The following is an 18,752-nucleotide window of genomic DNA, read 5'->3' as shown; positions in this document are numbered from 1 at the left end:
TAACAGATTATATCCTAAATTTATTTAATCATTTCATTAGATGTGTTTGAAACTGAATCATCAGATAAGTTTTAGATTTTGCCCTAAGGTTTTAATTACGAATATTCATAATGCCATTTAGAAAGATTTGACATATATATATATTTACTACAGCTTATTTCCAGTGTATTTACTTTTCTGTCTCCCCGACAGCCACTATTACTACTAGTTACTTACATCCTGAAAAAAGAATAAAAGTTGCAGCGACATTTCTTTTAGGTGTTTTGTTCTTAAGAACAGTTGTGTAACTTTAGCATATATGTGTGACCATACATGTGTCTTTTGTAATAACTACCAGTTTATGCATATAAATATATACCATATGTATCTTTTTTCCCCTGCATTTTTTCTCAAACTTATCAAGGAAAACAAATGTCTAAACAAAATAAAAGAAATTCAATAGTTTAAAGAGTTTATTTACACGCAAACGTATATCTTATATACATACAGCTACCTTACCAATATGACACAAATATAGCTGACATCATTTGGAACAACTTCATACTACGTCATTTTAATTTACAAAATTTTTTGTAAATAAACTGCTATAGACAATCTTTTATATATGGATGGCATCTATCGTTTTATACCCTTTCTACACAAATGCGGTACAATAATCATTATGAATCCAGGATTTAGTTATAAATATGATCATTAATTAAGTTTAGTTTCTTCATATTCATTAGAATTTGCAATTATTGTATAATTTCAACATCTTTTTAGTTAGACCAGTTTTCTTTTTTCACGGGGTTTGCATTTATTTCTGAAAAGCTTGCTCTGAACTCTTAGTTAAGAAAATTATTAATTGTGCTTCAATTTATTACATACATATTAAATAACATTAGTTTTTAATTTATATATTTTTTTAATTATTTGATAATTTAAATGCATAATGACAAGTAGTACAGTACATGTTCGAGTTAGAGGAAATGACTGAAAAATAAATTAGAACAAGCTCATAGTTAATAAAGTAAAACTCAAATTTCGCCTGCATGGAAGGCAACACATCTATATAAATAGGCATAAATACTTTGACCAATGCATTTGTCTTAATGATGTTTTTCTCCATTAATTTTATTACTGTTTAAATAAAACTGCAAATTTAAGGAAAGGCTATATCAAAATTATTAAATCGAGCTAAAATTAAAAATTTTTTAATAAATAAAGTACATTATGTTTCTTAAGATAAAAATGCTAATACTTTAATAAAATGAAATACATTTAAATTTTTCTAGTTTCAATTTCAGTATTCTTCGCATATCATTATTATGATAATTTTTATACTCAATAAATTTTTTCAAAATTTTCTTGATATAAAATTTTACAATTTTTTAGTTTGCAAATCTATGATAACGGTATTAAAATTATATAATGAAATTTTAGACAATCTCTAGAAAATTTTCAATTATCTCTTTTACTAAAAACTGCATGAGAAGTATGTGATATGTAGACTCAGGTAAGTATACAAAAAGATATATTGAGTTCACAGGCCCAAAAGTCCTCTTATATTTACACATGATTGTAAAAAACTAAATGTGAAAGTGTCCAAACATGCAATGAATTAATCTTCAAAGAAGTGGCTTATTCATAAATATGGAATGCCTCAAACACCAGTCTTCCGAATGAAGAGATGTTAACTATCTATGAATATTCATTTGGATAAGAATTATAAAAGCATCTATGCTTTGAACAAGATAAGAGATTAAATGCTTATATACATATGTATATGTGCGTGTGTTCACCCTTACGCACACTTTCGCCTTACGTAACTAGTTTTATAACACATACCTTAAATCAATGACTTAGTTCTTAACATATTAAAAAGCACCGACTCATAATACATTTCCGTTCACGCACGATGAGAATTCAAAGGAAGCTGCCTTAAACCTGAAATTTTTACAACACAATTTCACTTTTTCTAATCCATCTATAGAATGTTGACAGGTAAAAATTTTCCTTTAAGGCCAAACCAAAGAATTTAATAGTACTAAAACCTCGGTTGAATGAGCTTTAATTAGTGGAAAGGGGGTAAAATTACATCGAAAGAATGGCTTCCAAAAATCAGCTGTATGCCATTTTGTTTAAATAATTTTCTTCATTGCCCCATTAATTAGACATAAATATACATTTTACAATGCAAACAAATTATCTCAGCATCTTGTGTGCAAGGATAATGACAGTGAAATGTGTTGCAAGAGATGACTTTCAGGTATCTTCTTTCATCGATGATTTACTTCAATTCAGTTTTGTTTCATCTAAAAGTTTCTCTGAGGGTTATAAATTAACAATAAAAGGAATAACCAAATATTTGAATAAATCGTTCAAAAAATTGCGATGTACTTCAAAAGAAATTTTGCCGTTCTGTGAAGAAATTTAAAAATGAATGCTAAGGAGTTTGACAATATTTCAGAAAGAGATTTTTGAAACTCAAAATTATAATTATTTACAAAACTTTCTGAGAGAATATTTTAATTTCAGTTTACTTTATTTCTACTTTTGGGAGATAGCAGTAAATATTCTAACCTCAAGTTACAATACCACTATTTTTTTTTCACTTGCTTTTTAAACTTTACGTAACGGGCATTAATTTAGTGAATAAAAATGTTAATTATAATAAAAGTAAAAAATAATTTTCTTTTCTTAATAATAAATCTATTTTACTTATTTCATAAGATTTAATCAAAAATTTAAAAAATTTATATTGAATAAAATATACTTAAAAATAAGATTACTATCAAAATGACGTGAATAAATAATAATGCCATTTCCATTTATTTATAAAAACAAGTATAAAATATATCTTTAACTAAACAAGTTAAAAAAAGACATTGTTCAAAACATCTCCCCCTATTTAATTCGGATAAACCGGGATATACTATACGTTTTAAAAATTAAATGAGCTATTTAAATCAAATGAAATGCTTGGGCTATAACTGCATGGCATGAAGTACCTCATGATAGGATGGTTATGAAAATTTACAGAAACTAGATGCTCTCACTCAGTGATGTGCAACAGTAATGAAAACGAGAAAACAGTAACATACTTCCTTTAATGTTAACTTACAACATTTCTGAGCAATTATTAATACTTTTAATATGCATGTTTCTGGTATTTATAAAAGAAGGAAATTATGTACTGCTACAGTTTTTAGAACTTAACCCTAAATTTTGTGCTACCAGTTTTTTCGTGTAACAAGAATTTCCATCAGATTGCATTTTTAAGAGACATAATGAATATGAGGGTTACCTGCGTTAGCTGGAAAACTAAATGCTTCAATTTCTTTGTTCATCTTTCCAAATTGTTTTGGTGATTTATTTATTACCAGTGTTTGCTACCAGTTTCTTAACAATTTGATTTCTACTCTTGAATACAGAGCAATGAAAAATTGTCTTGTTTGTTCTCTTCAACTTACAAGAGTATTCGTTAACAAATAGTCATATTCTGAAAATCTGAGCTATTCACTACAAGAAACATGAGTTTGATTTCTAAAACATTTTTAATGATATGCGAAGTATACTGAAAATGTGGTTATTTTCCATGTCTTAAAAAAAGGGATCTTACTAAATCACTCTTGCGCTTAAAAAAATACTTTCTTTATACTGCCTTACAGGATGACGCACAGACGGAACTGGCACTGTCCGTTGGGACAACTAATACATTAAAAGGAATAAATAAATATTTAGTTGATAAAAGATAGTCCTTATCATATACAGCAATCGCATAGTATACAGCAATAACATTAATTGATGATGCACATATCAACAAACTTGAATCAAGATAAGCTTGAAATTTATAGGCAGTTTCGTTTACTTATTTTTGAAAGAAATCTGGCTGAGATATTTTCTGCATTTTCGAGGTGAAATATTATTTAGAAATCTTTACACGAAAGCAGTTTTCATTCCAGTTTTCTTTTTATACGTATGTAAAAAGATTCATTAATAACTCTAAAAATTAGAAATATTTTTGATGTATTTCAGAAGTGACTGAACTTAAATTTTAATTTTATGTGTTTCTTTGCTGCGTAGTATTATAAATATAAACTCTAATATATCTACAAACTCTTTATTTTTTTTTCTTTTCTTATACGCCATATTTATTTTTTCCTAATTTATTATTAAAATAAGTAAATTGTGAGGCTGTAGTGATTACGAATATAATATCAATATTTATCAAAAGCAAAAATGTTTGAGACTTAATTTAAGAATGAGAAATTGTGTACAGTTACAGCTTCACCTATTTAAAAATATATTCGTTACTTTTGCATTACTAAATTTTTACAATTCTTTACGATATTCTTTTTAAGAATAATCAAATAGCTTATATCAGTTCGGCTATGGGTTGGGTTGGGAAATGTAGAGAAATGAAAAATATCAATATATAACTAAACGTTTTATTACGTGTAAAGCATTTTTTCCTTTCTACAGCATTTACTTACAATCAAAATAAATAAGATGTTAAATTGAAATATTAAATACCTCATAAATATAAGTTTTTGGGACTCCGATTATAGTAAAATATATTAATTCACTTTTACGATTATCCAAATTCTTTGTTTGCATGCATATCTTAAATTTGTTGTTTCATTTTCATCAACCAAAAATTAAATGATAATCTTACTTTCATTTTCACGTATACGTAAGATAAGAACAAGAGGTCCTTATTAGTAAACATCAAATTTAAATGAATAGTTTAAATTAATTATAAAGCTTCACTATCAATATAAATTGCTTACTCGCATTGTTTCTTACCAAAGAGATGAACAATACGCCTAACACTTGAATGCAGCGAGATTGTATACTAATTAAATTATTGTAATTTTGAGCATTATTGATGAGTACCTAAAAACAAAAATCTAAATGAAGCCCGTTAAAATTGTTTCTAACTGGCAGGAAATTCCTTAAATTTCAAAATTATTAGACACTGAAGAAAAAGTGTATACTCGAGTACGAAGAAAGTATCCCATAGCCAGCTTAAGCCAATAAATAAATTCATAAATAAAGTTACTATTCATGGCAAGCGATCTTAATTCTCTTAAATTTTTTTAAATAATAACAAATAATTTTAAAATGTATAGAAACTGTGTGTCTTTTTACATGATCTATCAATCTTATGTTATCCTGTGTAAAGTCATTGCTTGCAAAGATCTAGAACCTCGGTGGTAGTTAGGGCATCATAGTGCACAGGATCTTTCCATCCTTGGACTTCTTGAGGAGTCTCAAGTCATGAATGTTCTCAATGATGTGTTTGGAGGCGCCTGTCACTTTGGCGTGTTCGACATCTTTCTTCAATTCTTCCATGTCTCGTTTAAGCTTCGCCCTCCTATTTTGGAACCATGTGATGACCTGGGCGTTAGTAAGACCAAGTGACTGGGCGATCTCGTCCCTATCGGCGGGGGAGAGGTATTTTTGGTAGAGGAACCTTTTCTCCAGCTCGAAGATTTGGTGGTTAGTGAAAGCAGTGCGGGATTTCCGCTTTTTCTTTGGTTGTTGTCGGTTGTTGAACATACTCAGGTGGTCCCGAGAGGAATCTGAAATTAAAAAAAAAAGAATGTTACTTTCCATGTGCATTTTCATAAATGCCTATAAATATTTATTTATACATTACATTGATAATCGCTTCATCGTGCTAAAGTGTTGTAAATATGTCTGCTTTGTACTTTGGCAATATCGACAGAAAATCTGGAGAAATGTATCCATAGTCACGACTTTTTGAAGATGTTAAAATATTAAAAGTCACGAGATGTTAGTAATATGAGGAAAATGGTTATTAAAATCTGATGGGTTTGTAGAGATATTAAGTTAATTGGAAAAACTGGACAGATGAAAAATTAGCAATCTCCTCCGCCGGGGAATCGAACCACAGACCTCTGGAATACCGGCCCAGCGTGCAGAACCACTACACCACGAAGATACTCTAATAATGCGGGAAAAAATACCTTATAGGTTAATGCAACTTCTTTATCTTGTACGAGAAAGTTCATCTTTATTTGGATTTCAGTGAGTTTCCATTGTGCGGATTCAGTGCTATTTTTCAGAATCTTATCAAATTACTTTTATTGAGAATAGTTTAATAGCTTTGTCTCTTGAATCAAATTACTTTTATTGAAAATTGTTTAATAGCTTTGTCTCTTGAATTCTGGATAATTATGATATTTTTGGTAATAAATTAGTAGATCTTTTCATCTGGGAGATGTTTCATCAAGTATAAAAGTAATTTGTTATTATAGCATTGTTTTCTTTCTTAGCAGTACATAATTTATAAATTCGAGTTGATTACTTTTATATAGTCTTTTGTTGAGACCATTCAGCTTTCAAAGCTAGAAATTGATAAATCAACTGTTTGCCGGTTTTCGAAGTGTGAATCTTCCAGTAAGCAGTTAAAATTTCATTATTTAAGTTGCTATTTAGTTTTTAAGTCTTTATGATACATTTACATTTTAGTTGAAATATTAATACAAGTATGTTCTGTCAACTGGAAGAAATTTTACCTAGAGCACACCCCCTTGGCAATAAATGAAAACTTTCGTTGCCCATAAAATAAAAATATAATGACAAACTAACAACAACACACACACACACACACACACACACACACACACACACACAAAAAAAAAAAAAAAAAAAAAAAAAAAAAAAAAAAAGAACTGGGAAGGGAGATTATTGCTTCATTTTCGTAATTTAAGCAGAAGGCTGTAATACATACAGAGAGAGAAAGAAAATATTAAAGCAATTATTGTACCTTTGAATACTTTGTTAAACAGATATTAAATGTACAAAGAGAAAAAAATAATAATTACAGAGTGGGTAGTTTTAATATTTGCCTAACGTTCCGTAAACAGCAATTAATAAATAAAGGAAAAGAGATAAATAAAAACAAATTATATTATTATTACACTTAGTCTGATTTTTAAGCAAAAAGTAGAGAATGAAACAGTACTTATGATCAACTAAAAAAAAAAAAAAAAAAAAAGAATTATTGTATTATTTATACAATTTTTAATCTAAAGAAAATACTATATTTATTGTATGTAGAGAGACTAATTAAAAGATAGATCATTTTACCATTTTTAGGCAAAAGAAGGTTGTGAACATCATGAATATTCAGTTAAAAATAAAATGGATTGTTGCTTCATCCATATAAATTAATACGAAGGAAACTATTTAATACATGTATACAGAAATTAAATAAAAACAAAATATATTGTTTATTATTTTTTAGGTTTATAAAGATTATAAAGATAGTAAGTATTTTTAAATGTAAGAAATTATTGTCAGTATGTAGTTATAAGTACTTAATATTCCTTTACTTTATCTTTGCAGATTTATATATTAAGAGATCGTAAGCTTGACAAAATTTTTAACGACAGGTAATTCGATAAAACTGCAAATTAAAATCGATTAACTTTTAATCTACTGGTATGACTTCGTCCCAAAAAACTGAATTGAAAGCATAAGAAGAAATAACACTCAAAATAGACGCTTATTCAAAACTTAGCAGGTATTACAAAAAATGTAAGAAAACAAATAGCATTCTGAACACAAAATATGAAATCATGTAGCATTTATTTACGCAAAATAACTTCTGATATGGTGGCAAATTATTTACACATAAGACTATGTCATCAGCATTTGAAATATTGAAAAATATTTTCTATTTCGTGCACTGTGAAAGTTCTTCAACTCTGTGTGTAAATTAAGTACTTTTATTTATAAACTCATATTCTGAAAAATAGACACACAGCAAGCCTAATTTGCCCACACTGTATACTTTTAACTAAAAATCTAATTTATGTAAGAAATAAGCCAGCAACTGAGAAAGTTCTCGAATGTACGACACTGGCTGTCATTAGAAAATCGTATGTTATTTTAATATATTTTGCATTCTTTTCTACTGTTTCAAATACTCCAGATACTTTTTCAAAGGAATATTTGATTTTATTCATTTATTTATTATAGCGGATTTTTGATGGGATGCAGCGGTTTTGCTGTTTCATAGAATCTGAATTTTTTTCTTTGATTAATAACATGGCAGTAAATATGGATGGAGAAACGCCTAGAAAATTTTCGGAATCCGTATCACATACTGTATTTACTCCCGTAATAGTCGCACTTTTTTTGGCCAGTTTTTCATCGTGAAAGGTCTAAGATGCGACTATTATACGGGAAAGTTTACTACACAGTATTACACACTTTTGACAATTTTTTCTGCTTTAAAACGGGCCTGCGACTATTAGGCGAGTAAATATGGTATTATTTTTTTCTAATTCAGTAGCAACTGTTTTGCTCTTCTTATACATAAGTAACTGTACGAATTTCTTCGTTAATCGTAGTTTTACGAAATCTATGTCTAGACTGGTTACTTCGCCAAGCATGAATTTCAGTATATCAACAATGCAAAATAAATTAACGCTTCACAGCAATACAAAGTTACAGAATAAAGTTTCGTTGGTTATAATGCTAGCAGTGTATCAAATAAGTTTTTGAATCGACCGTTTACAGAATTAACAAAATATAAATGAATCATATTGATACATAATCTTACCGTGCAACCGATAAAAAAAGGTAGATTTACTGATAAAAGTTTGAAAACTGCTTCAGTGGTATTGCAGCCCATATTTATTATATGCATCATAAAAATGCTGTTACTCTTTATTCAACCAAAAATTACTTATTCTTTCTCATTTCAAAACACAGCAGAAAGTTTCACTTTAATTGGAAATGAAGTAAGTTGTCAAGACCGAGGCTTTGGCAGCCAACCACACAAATTCCAGGAATTTCTGTCGATAACAGATTGCAATGAGAGTTAAAAAATACACAAAATTTGACACTGAAAGTCTTGCATTAGTTATCTGATAAAATTCTTCACGGAAGAGATTGCTGCATATATTGACTGGTGAATGCCTATTTTTTCGAGAGGGTAAACCTCGCTTTGACACAACTACACAGAAAGCAAATAAACACTAAAATAGCTCTCTTATCTTTACACTAAACTCGCGCAAAAGCACCGGTAACAACGCGATGGCAGTAAGGCTGAATAAACACAACTGTTTAAGAGAGTGCTACTGTCACTCAACTGATTTTCTGCTTAAAAACAAGCAGCCATTGAATCCTATTTCCTAACAACAATGAGTGTTTACACAGCAATGCTCTGGCATCGGACGAATACGTTGCTTAGAAGAGGAAAGAACATCTTTACACCGATGAGTACCTCTCCAGTAAAAATATAAGTTGCATTTAGATGCATCAGATAAGTAGCTGCTGTTAGGCAGCTGATCAGACATAGGACTTCGTGGAAAGTATATTTATAAATATCTTTCAACAACATTATTGGCAGTATTAATCTTACAGGGGATGTTCTTGCATGTTTCTTTTCCCAAGTTAATTATTTTCTTTTGTTTACAGGTAACAAGCGTCATTGTTTTGATAGGGTAATCTGATTGCATTTAAGTATTCTGTAAGCAACACATTTGCTTTTCTTCCTACTTTCTGATCAAATTTATAAAACAAATGTTCGTTTGAGTATGCCAATCAAATACAAATTTATTGAAAATAATTACGCATAATTGATTTGGTAAAGTAACTTCCGCAGAACAGATATGGTCTTAAGTTAATTACTTAAATCGAAATGTATGCAAAATTTGCACAAAAAGTGTAATAATTAAAACTTCGAAGATGCATAAGTGAATCATCTAGATAAATAAATGATTCTGAGTGCAAAATCAGTTTCTTAAGACTCTTAAAGAAATTAATTTCTTTATTTTACCAATTAAATTCTTAAAACGTCCAAATTAATATTACTAGTAATAACTGCTTTTATATGGAATTAAAATCGATTGCTAAAAAAACTGTGTATGTGGTATAATAACAAACTTATTGTTTTCTTGCGGGGGATGTATCCGTAGACAGAAAATTTGCTACTGAACTGTTACATAGTTCCATGTGAAGCATTCAAATGAAAGAAATCTACACAAATAATAAAATAAATAAAGGTGACAAATAACTGTATTATTCCCAGATTACTGTATTGTAGTAATGCTGTACTGAGCATAGCAAATCTAAATAAAGCCATTCTTTAAGACTTTTTAAATTTTCATTTACTTTAAATGTTACTTATACATTGAAATATAGTATAAAACGTAGCATATGAAAATTTTTTGCATAAAAAACCCATTAAATTAGCTTAGATATATGCTCTATATGTTGCAAATAAAATGACACTCAAAATCCTACTATTACATATTGATATTAACGGAAAGAATTGTATAGTCATTAGATTATTTCGAAGCAGGAGACGTGAAAATGTGCAGTGCCCTGCCCGAGAATCGAACCTGGATGTCTCGAATACGCATCGAGTGTGCTACCGTTACACCACGAAGACATGCAGGAAGACCGGAGAAAATACCTTATATACTCCCCCTTTTAAAGGGCGACTGGAGACGAGGGTAGCCAATCGCCAAATCCTGGTGGTGACGAATTATTGTCCCCCCCCCAACCTTGGAGTTTGGCTGCCACTGTAGAATCATTAGGGTTTTTGATTGCTGGAGACGTGAAAAATGTGCACTGTATGCTTCCAATACACCACGAAGGAATGCTGAAAGGACGGAGAAAATACCTTATAGAATAATTAACTATTCTTTATTTTTGAAATATCACACCAGTGTTAATTATATAGAAATTTTATAGATATTATTACTAACATAGGGTTTTTGTTAGATTATTATTTAGTAACTAGAATGTTAGAAACGATTATTAGATAGCATATTTCAGTTCCAGTTAACCCCAGGACTCTTAATAAGCGTATAAGGTATTTCTCCCGCCTTCTTAGCATGCCTTCGTGGTGTAGTGGTCAGCACACTCGGCACGTATTCGAGAGGTCAATGGTTCGAGTCTCGGTGACGGCATTACACATTTCTTCAACATCCTGCTTCCAAATAATGTCTCTACAAGCGGTTATTCCGGTAAAAGGAATTAAGTTGTTAAATTAAGTAAATGGGAACTAATGTCATTTGTCAAGATGTTTTATGACATTAAAATGAAATAAAAACAGTTATTAATATAAAATCCTCAAATAATTTTCAAAATATAATTTTTAATGGCTATGTTTCCATAACAATCGTATTACAGCAATATGGAGGAAAATGTTTTTGCATTATCCTCCATACTGCTTATAATTAAAAATTAAACTATGTTTAGGAAAGGCTGGTAAATGTAAAAAGCGATTAAATTTTTAAATATTTCTCTGTTAAACTTGAGATTTTAATAATATCAGTATTCTATTGGATGTTGTTTTAAAAGATATTTTTGCCAACTAAGATGTAGTCTGCAAGTAAGTAGTAATTATTCGTTCATGTTAAATATCATTACAGTCTACACATAATTAGCACTTGAGCAATGCGCCTAAGCGTATGCATGTTATATAATCTGTAAAATTTGAGTTTTTCATATATCGCTAAAAATACTTCAGATAAACAATTTTTTTATTTTTTAAGCAAATTATTCATTCTATAAATAATTAATTCATTAAATTCAGAATTATTGATTTAATTATTCAGATTAATACAAATTCTGAATTAAATTCAGACGATTCCATGTGAGAGAATACCTAGTCTTGGGAGGGAATTGGATTTCATTTTGGTTTTTTAAATGCAGATTTCCTGTCCTTTATTTAAAGTTTTTCAAAACGTTTTTCAGTTTCCAAGAGTAGAAGTTAAATTATTAAAATCGTTAATAACAAGTTTCCTTTTAGTTTGCTTGAAGTATATTAAAAAAAAATTATTTTACTCTTGCTTTTATCTTTCTTTAAATCAATTTAAAGTACCTCCACAAATTTCCGAGTTTTATAAACTAAATGAGTAACAAAATTATAGGCAAATATATATTTCATCATAGTTGAAAAAAGCAGTTTTTAAATAAGGTATTTAGTAGGAAAGGTAATTCAGAAATTATGAATCGGAGACTATAAAGAAAAAAGGAAAGTTCTCAAGCCGAATAAAAGCGAAATCTATTAATATTTACTCAGAGCATTTTATTCGCTTTTTAAATTCAGATAAAGAAATCTACTCAAAAACTTCCGTTATGGTATATTTTAGCAATAGCAGTAATCTTCAAAAGTTTGCAACTGCTGTAATAAGCACTTTGCGCACGTATAGTTAGTTACAAAGAAACTAAGCAAGATTTGTCTCCCGTTTATATGTGCAATAAGTGACGTTTTCTTACTAGGAAATTTCCTAAGAATGATGTATTTGATTATCGGTCACTAAGTTAGAACATTTAAGCAATCACTCTCTGTGCGTTTTGTGCCAGGTGCATGCATTTCTTAATAGCAGGGGATGGGCTAAGGGACTTCGCTATATTCCATATTAAGCGATAAGACCAACTCTCTGGTGACTGAAAGCTTTTTCTTTTGCAGTCCCTCATCGGATTGGTCATAATTAGAGGTATAAGTCTCTGCGCTTCAAACTTAATGGCATAAAAGTCACCTCAAGCAGTTTTAGGTGTCAAAGTAATGGCCGCTGTTACAGCCCCATCACTTTGTTGGGTATAATCAGCGGCAATGATTGAGGGTGACTTTTTTTCTCCTCCTCTTCCTACTTGCCTTCTTTTCTTTCCTCATAAGACTGAGCATCTTTTGTGGCATGCTTCTTTTGAGTTTCCTTGGCGGGGCTCCGCATCTCCGACGTTAGTTTTGAGGTGATGGTTGTTAATTTGAGACGTTTATGGTGCGACGGGTGGAGATGAGTCGAATGGCAAACAGGATATACTTTCTCCATGTGGGGGGTGTTTCTAGTCATGCCTAAGATCGACATCTCTAATTAAGCGACGATGAGGGCCGTAAAAATTTATTCCGCACACGTGGCGGTTTGAGCTGCCAACCGCAAAAATTTTAAGTGGAATTTTTAAAGTGATATTTAATTTCGCTGAGGTAAAGCGTTAAAGTTCAAGGGCTCGGTTTTAAATGGTCTTTCTGTAAAGAAGATGTATTCTGTAAGCAATTATCTAATTTTTCATCTAAATTAAATATCATTACAATCTATATATAATTAATTATATCTATATATATATAATTTTTATCAGTTTTTTTCCGAAAAAATACAAATGTAGATTTAAAGATTTTACGGGAAAAATTGTTCAAGGTTTGTCTGGTGGGTTGTTTAACATTTAACTTTAAACAAAACACTAAAAGCGGAAAGTGCAAACAGCAGCTCAATAGGTATTGGTTATCAAATGACACAGGCATGTGGAGTCTTCCATAAGCAAACGTATCTATTCAACAGACTACGTATTGCCTACTGTATCCCTCTAAAGGACTTGGCCGGATCTGAACCCTTTCTTGTCTGAGATATGCCGAGTCTTCTTTTCTTACATCCCAATGAACAATTTTCAAATTAAACAGAAAGGGGAAAAACGACTTTCGGAAAAACTTTTTTTTAGCTGCCGGGGAAAAAAAAAAAAAAAAAAAATAGCAATGGATAAGTAAGGAAAAAATGGTGTGCAAACAAGCTATAAGTAGCATAAATAAAATTATTTACGATGAATATGAATAGCAACGAATTACGATAGAGATCAAATGACATATAAGTGTAAATGACATGCAAATGAGAAACATGTAAACGGTGTTTCACAATACGAATGCTTACCAAAGAGCAGTGCTAAATTTTGTTACTTTCTTAAATGTTCTTTTTCAACAGAGTGCTATTTAGCTTTTTATTACATAACAGAATGTCTCTGTATTCAGTTCATTGCACTTATTTTCTAGATCAGGCGATATCATAGCTAAAACTTTTGTTCTGTAATGGCAATGTGGGTAAAACTGTCGGTACGGATTAACGAAAATTGTTCCACCTTCAGGAGCACCTCAGATAGTTGACATTATATTCACATCTGTGGCTAGCTGATGACTGTCTTTTTATTCGAAGTAGGCAAACGCTGCATCGATGATATGCTAACGCTTTTTAACTAAGTTTTATATATAATATGCTTTAAAACAGCAAAAGTAATGCAACTTTTCAGATGATATCACGCATATAGATTTAATTGTCCTTCAGCCTGAGGCAAAATTTTAAAAAGAGTAGACTTGCAAATTAAAAAAGTACGGTGCATCAAAAAAAAAAAAAAAAAAAAAAAAAAAAAAATCCACCCTTTTTCGGAGATATTGTAAAGTTTAATTGTATTCATATGAAGACCAAAAGAGACATGATTATAACTATTGGTTCATAAAAATTATGAATTCAATCTATTCAATCGAGTTCATGGTTCTGCAAATGCTTTAATGAGATGAATGACATGAAACTCTCTAATAGGCATTAAATTAGATTTGCTATAAAAGGAAAGTCTAATTCGCACCAAAACTAAAGCAGCAGGCACCCAGACGGTGTAGTGGTTTGGACAGCCTACTGCAGTATTGAAGGGCCCCAGTTTGAATCCCGGAAAAGTCCGGCATGGGCCACTCTAAATATGCCGCGAGCCGAAAGTCCTCTTGTGTGGTTTGGTGGAAGGGGAGAGGGAGACACCCCTGGATCACCCTCTCCCTGAAAATTGGGGTGGAAAAGGGAAGTCCAACCTCACTTTGGAGCTGGCTCTGGCAACCATTCTTCCATGTAATATGGACGCGATAACAATAACTAAACAGCTATATTTCCAGTAATTTTAAACTTTTTTTGAGTTTTAATATTTTCTTTACGGAAGTAATAATGCCATTCTAAACTTGAACCGTAGTTTTAAAAACATAAAACTTGAAAAAAGTAGAAAATAAGAGAATAAGAGATAAGAAACAGAATAATAGTATCAGCCTATCAATGAAAAATACAAACCAAATAATTTTTTATGTCTAATCTTAAACGCAATGAAATCTTCCTAACGGCAAACCGAGCTTTTAATAACAACTAAAAGAGATTTAAAAGAGAATTCTTGATTCTGAGCCAATTACACTTTTACGACATAACTTTTCTTGATCATTTTGTTTTGGAGAAACTAATACAATAATTTTACTTTTTAAATTAAAAACTGACATTGGTAAATGAGTCTTTCTGTTACTGAACATTACATTTGTAGCTTGGTGTGTCCAAGATTTTCTTTCTCTGCTTAATTGTTAGGATCCAGTCTTTCATATATTCTGTTCATGGAACATAAGATCGAAATTAAAACGTACGCAGTTTTCTGCTAAAGTTACGAGAACAATCTATATGTGCGGAACTGACAAAGACCATTTATTATGATGAATTGGCTCAATATGTCTATCTATAAGATTAGAAATGAGTGACATCTATTGCCAAAATCGATTTATTTCGTGACTAATAAAGGCAAAATGTTACCCATTTCCAAACATGGAAACAACGATTGTAACAGAAGTTTTCTAGCTTAGGTATTATTCAAAAGCTCATATAGGAAACTGGAACAGTAAATTCAAGGCGTTGACAGCGATACAGGGCTATTCCTTGACGTATTTCATATATTTTTATTTATGAGCAAGTTCATGCTTCCATTCAATGGAAACTACCCATAAAAGTTGTCGAATTTATTTATTGATTTGTTTAGAATTATGATTACTTGTAGACAATAATCTTTTTTTTTTTTTTTTTTTTTTTTTTTTTTTTTGTAATGACGAAACGAAATTTGAAATGAAGAATGATTGCTTTCGAGTCACTGTACTTCTCCGATATCATCTTTCTCTTTCATTTTGCTTTGAGAAAATATATTTTAGATCACTAATTCAAAAAGTGATTATAAATACTCTACTGATTCGAATATAAAATAGCTTCATACATAAAGCAGTATCCCAATTTTAAAGATGTTTTATTAAAAAAAACGAAAAAAAAAAAAAAAAAAAAAAAAAAAACGAAGGATCTGCATAAAAGATGGCCTCAATTACTCGAGCTTGAAGTACTGAAAATGTTCTAGAACAAAAATTACTGAATGTTCTAAATACCATATCTTGATATGAAGCTTAAGTAAACGCGTTTTGTCTTAATAAATAAAGAATGAATGATAAGTTACACCAATATATTTTTTAAACATTAAGCTGCTCATTATAAGACAAATATGATTTTCGGAAAAGCAGTTTTAGAAAAAAACCATCGTTTTACGCTAATCTGGAGGGAAACTGCGAAGATTTCTTTGGAAGTTCATTGCAGCTGAAATGTCACGTACTAAGATATGAATACATGTAACTAAACCAAGCAAGTTAAAGTAAAATAATTTATTTGGTTAAGGGATGAAAAGTTATAACAGAATGGAGAATAAAGCGCATGTTACGTTTTATACGATATTTACGAATAATATGTATGATAATACTATTATTCTGTAGAGACATTAGGTATTTTTGGAAGCAGGTAAGAGGAAAAATAGGCAGCACCATCACCGGGAATCGAACCGCGGACCTCTCAATTACGCGCTGAGCGTGAAGACCGCTACACCACGAAGGCATGCCAAGAAGGCGGAAGAAGTACCTTATAATTTTTTTATAATCGCCAGCAGAAATAGTTCTATATTAATTCTGTTTCGTTAATAGTTTTAACAGCTGTTTCTGAAATTTATTATCATTCGAACAGAAGATAAATTAACATTCTGAAATAGAGATTATGTATGAAAACAAAAACTGATCGTATGGGAAAGCTGAAACATTCCCCCCCCCCCAGCAAACTGATTTTCGTGTAAATAGGTTAGAAATGACGAAAATTTTAAACACAGTCTATTTGCTCAACAAACGATGCAATTAAAGGGCAGTATTACTCTAAGTTAAATGGTAATTTATGTTGAGCATCTATACTATTGAAATCTGTACGCGTCTGTCTATTTGTGGTATATATATAAGGTCATATTCTGACGTGGAAGAAAGCAGGCGATTGCATGCGACATCATTGCATGTCGATAATTTTTCGTTAATGTCAGCATTTTAAATAAAAAAACTGCTGTTGGAAACTTTTTTGTTTTAGATTAAGAAAACTGGCACTTTATATTATTGCCAAGTTAATTCATAAATTTTGCTTTGGTCGCAGCTAACAACTTTGTATACAGTACATTGAATTAATAGTTCATTTTATTTTCAGTTTTTCAATACATAGAACTTATTATTGCTTTGGCCTTAGCCAGCTAGCATTTTTTACTTTTCGTCAGACAGCATTAAACTGTGAGTTATTAGTAAAATTAAACATCCCTTAGGCACAATGAACCTTATTAATAGCTTCCAGGCGCTGATGAATTGCAGCACAGGGGACGGCACGATGCCAGTTAGCAAGCTGAAGGACATCTTTCTTCCTTGTGTTTTTATAAGGTTAATCGCCTATTCAAACTCAAGCGCGAAGAAATCTTCTACAAATTAATCTTCTTTAATGAATATAGCAAATCGCCGTGCAGCAGATGGTGTCTTTTCAATCATCTTCTCTTCACTTTTCGGAATTCCTTTTATTTTTTCAACTAATCTTGATTTTCATTAGCAAATCTCTAATAAACCTTGATTTATCATCAACATCATCATCATTGTTATTATTATTATCGTACTTTCAGCTGGCTTTTAGTGGAGCAGTCACGGCTAATTATAAGCAAACAGAACATTAAGTAAGCACGAAAATAAAATAAATTGCTGATCCCAATTCAGTAACATGATATGATATTCCGAACTGTTAATAATGGTGCTCTAGATACAAGTAATACTTATTAATATTTGTATGGCAAGCTACTACCTTTAAAATAAATTTCCATGAATAAGAAAGTTTATTATAAATAAATTGTTAAAGGTTGCATTATGTGGTATGCGATCTATCTCTTTAACTAGTTATTTATTTCATTATTTATTTAAATGATGTCACTAAAAATTGCTGTTTTTAAATATGAAAATGAATACATAAATTAAAACGATTCCATTAATTATTTTAATAACTTATGAAATGTTTAATTTCAATAAAATTAATTTCCTTCCAATTTTACACAATAAGTACGTAGGTCGTTAAAGTACCGTTTTTATAAGACCTTCAGTTATATGCATTACATATGTCTCGCAGCATAGCCAAAAAAATAGTCGTCACTTTTATTAACGGATCCCCACTACATTTGTGCGAGATAATGTGGAAGCATCTGCGGCGTGGTACTCCAGATTTCAGAAGCTTCATAAATCAATAATAATTGTTTCATAAAATAAACAATTCAATAGCTTTTATATTCGAATCTGTCACAAACTGGCGAGTAAACGAAATGATTAAAACAAAACAACCAGTTTTAGTGGAGTCATCCAATAAATAAATAAATAAATTACAAAGTAGATTGCATACTACTTCCTTACCTATTAAAAATGTTTTATTTAATTACTAGCCAAAGGGAACGTCAGTCCAGAAGGGGTATTAGTCTCGAAACAGTATTTTGCGTTGAATCACTAAAGCGCTAAATCACTTTTCAGATCGTTGCCATCAAATATTAACGCGCTGTATTATATGCTTTTCAGATCGTTTCCATCAAATATTAAAGCGCTGTATTATATTTAAAGAAATTAAATAATGAAGAATCTGCATGAACGTATGTATATTTCTCGCATTGTGAAAAAGACTACGGTACCTAGAGCTATCAAATTTTGAATAACGTAATCCTCCACCCGAATATGGGCTCCTAGAAGCCCAAATTTAGAATTTCGTATTTTTTTTAATCCATTTCATATTTTGTAGAACATTAATGAATTTTTTATTAACAAACTCGAAGATTTCAAAGCGAGCAACGGTTATATTGTA

At 30.5% G+C, this 18,752-nt stretch overlaps 1 protein-coding gene across 1 annotated transcript in view; it reads right to left on the bottom strand.

Annotated features, from left to right (window-relative positions):
• Positions 1 to 434: 434 nt before the first annotated feature.
• The window catches only part of LOC118187450 (transcription factor LBX1-like), a 202,784-nt gene continuing 184,466 nt past the window's right edge, over positions 435 to 18,752 (bottom strand). Inside the window, exon 2 of the mRNA XM_035357675.2 lies at positions 435 to 5,567. Coding sequence (XP_035213566.1) covers positions 5,203 to 5,567 — 365 coding nt within the window. The 3' untranslated portion in view covers positions 435 to 5,202. The remainder of the gene's footprint in view (positions 5,568 to 18,752) is intronic.

Source organism: Stegodyphus dumicola, chromosome 5, assembly GCF_044657685.1.
Source record: "Stegodyphus dumicola isolate Sdum_Otavi_A_Nest chromosome 5, ASM4465768v1".
In the NCBI taxonomy this organism is placed as follows: domain Eukaryota; kingdom Metazoa; phylum Arthropoda; class Arachnida; order Araneae; family Eresidae; genus Stegodyphus; species Stegodyphus dumicola.
This window is presented reverse-complemented; position numbering and strand designations above follow the sequence as displayed.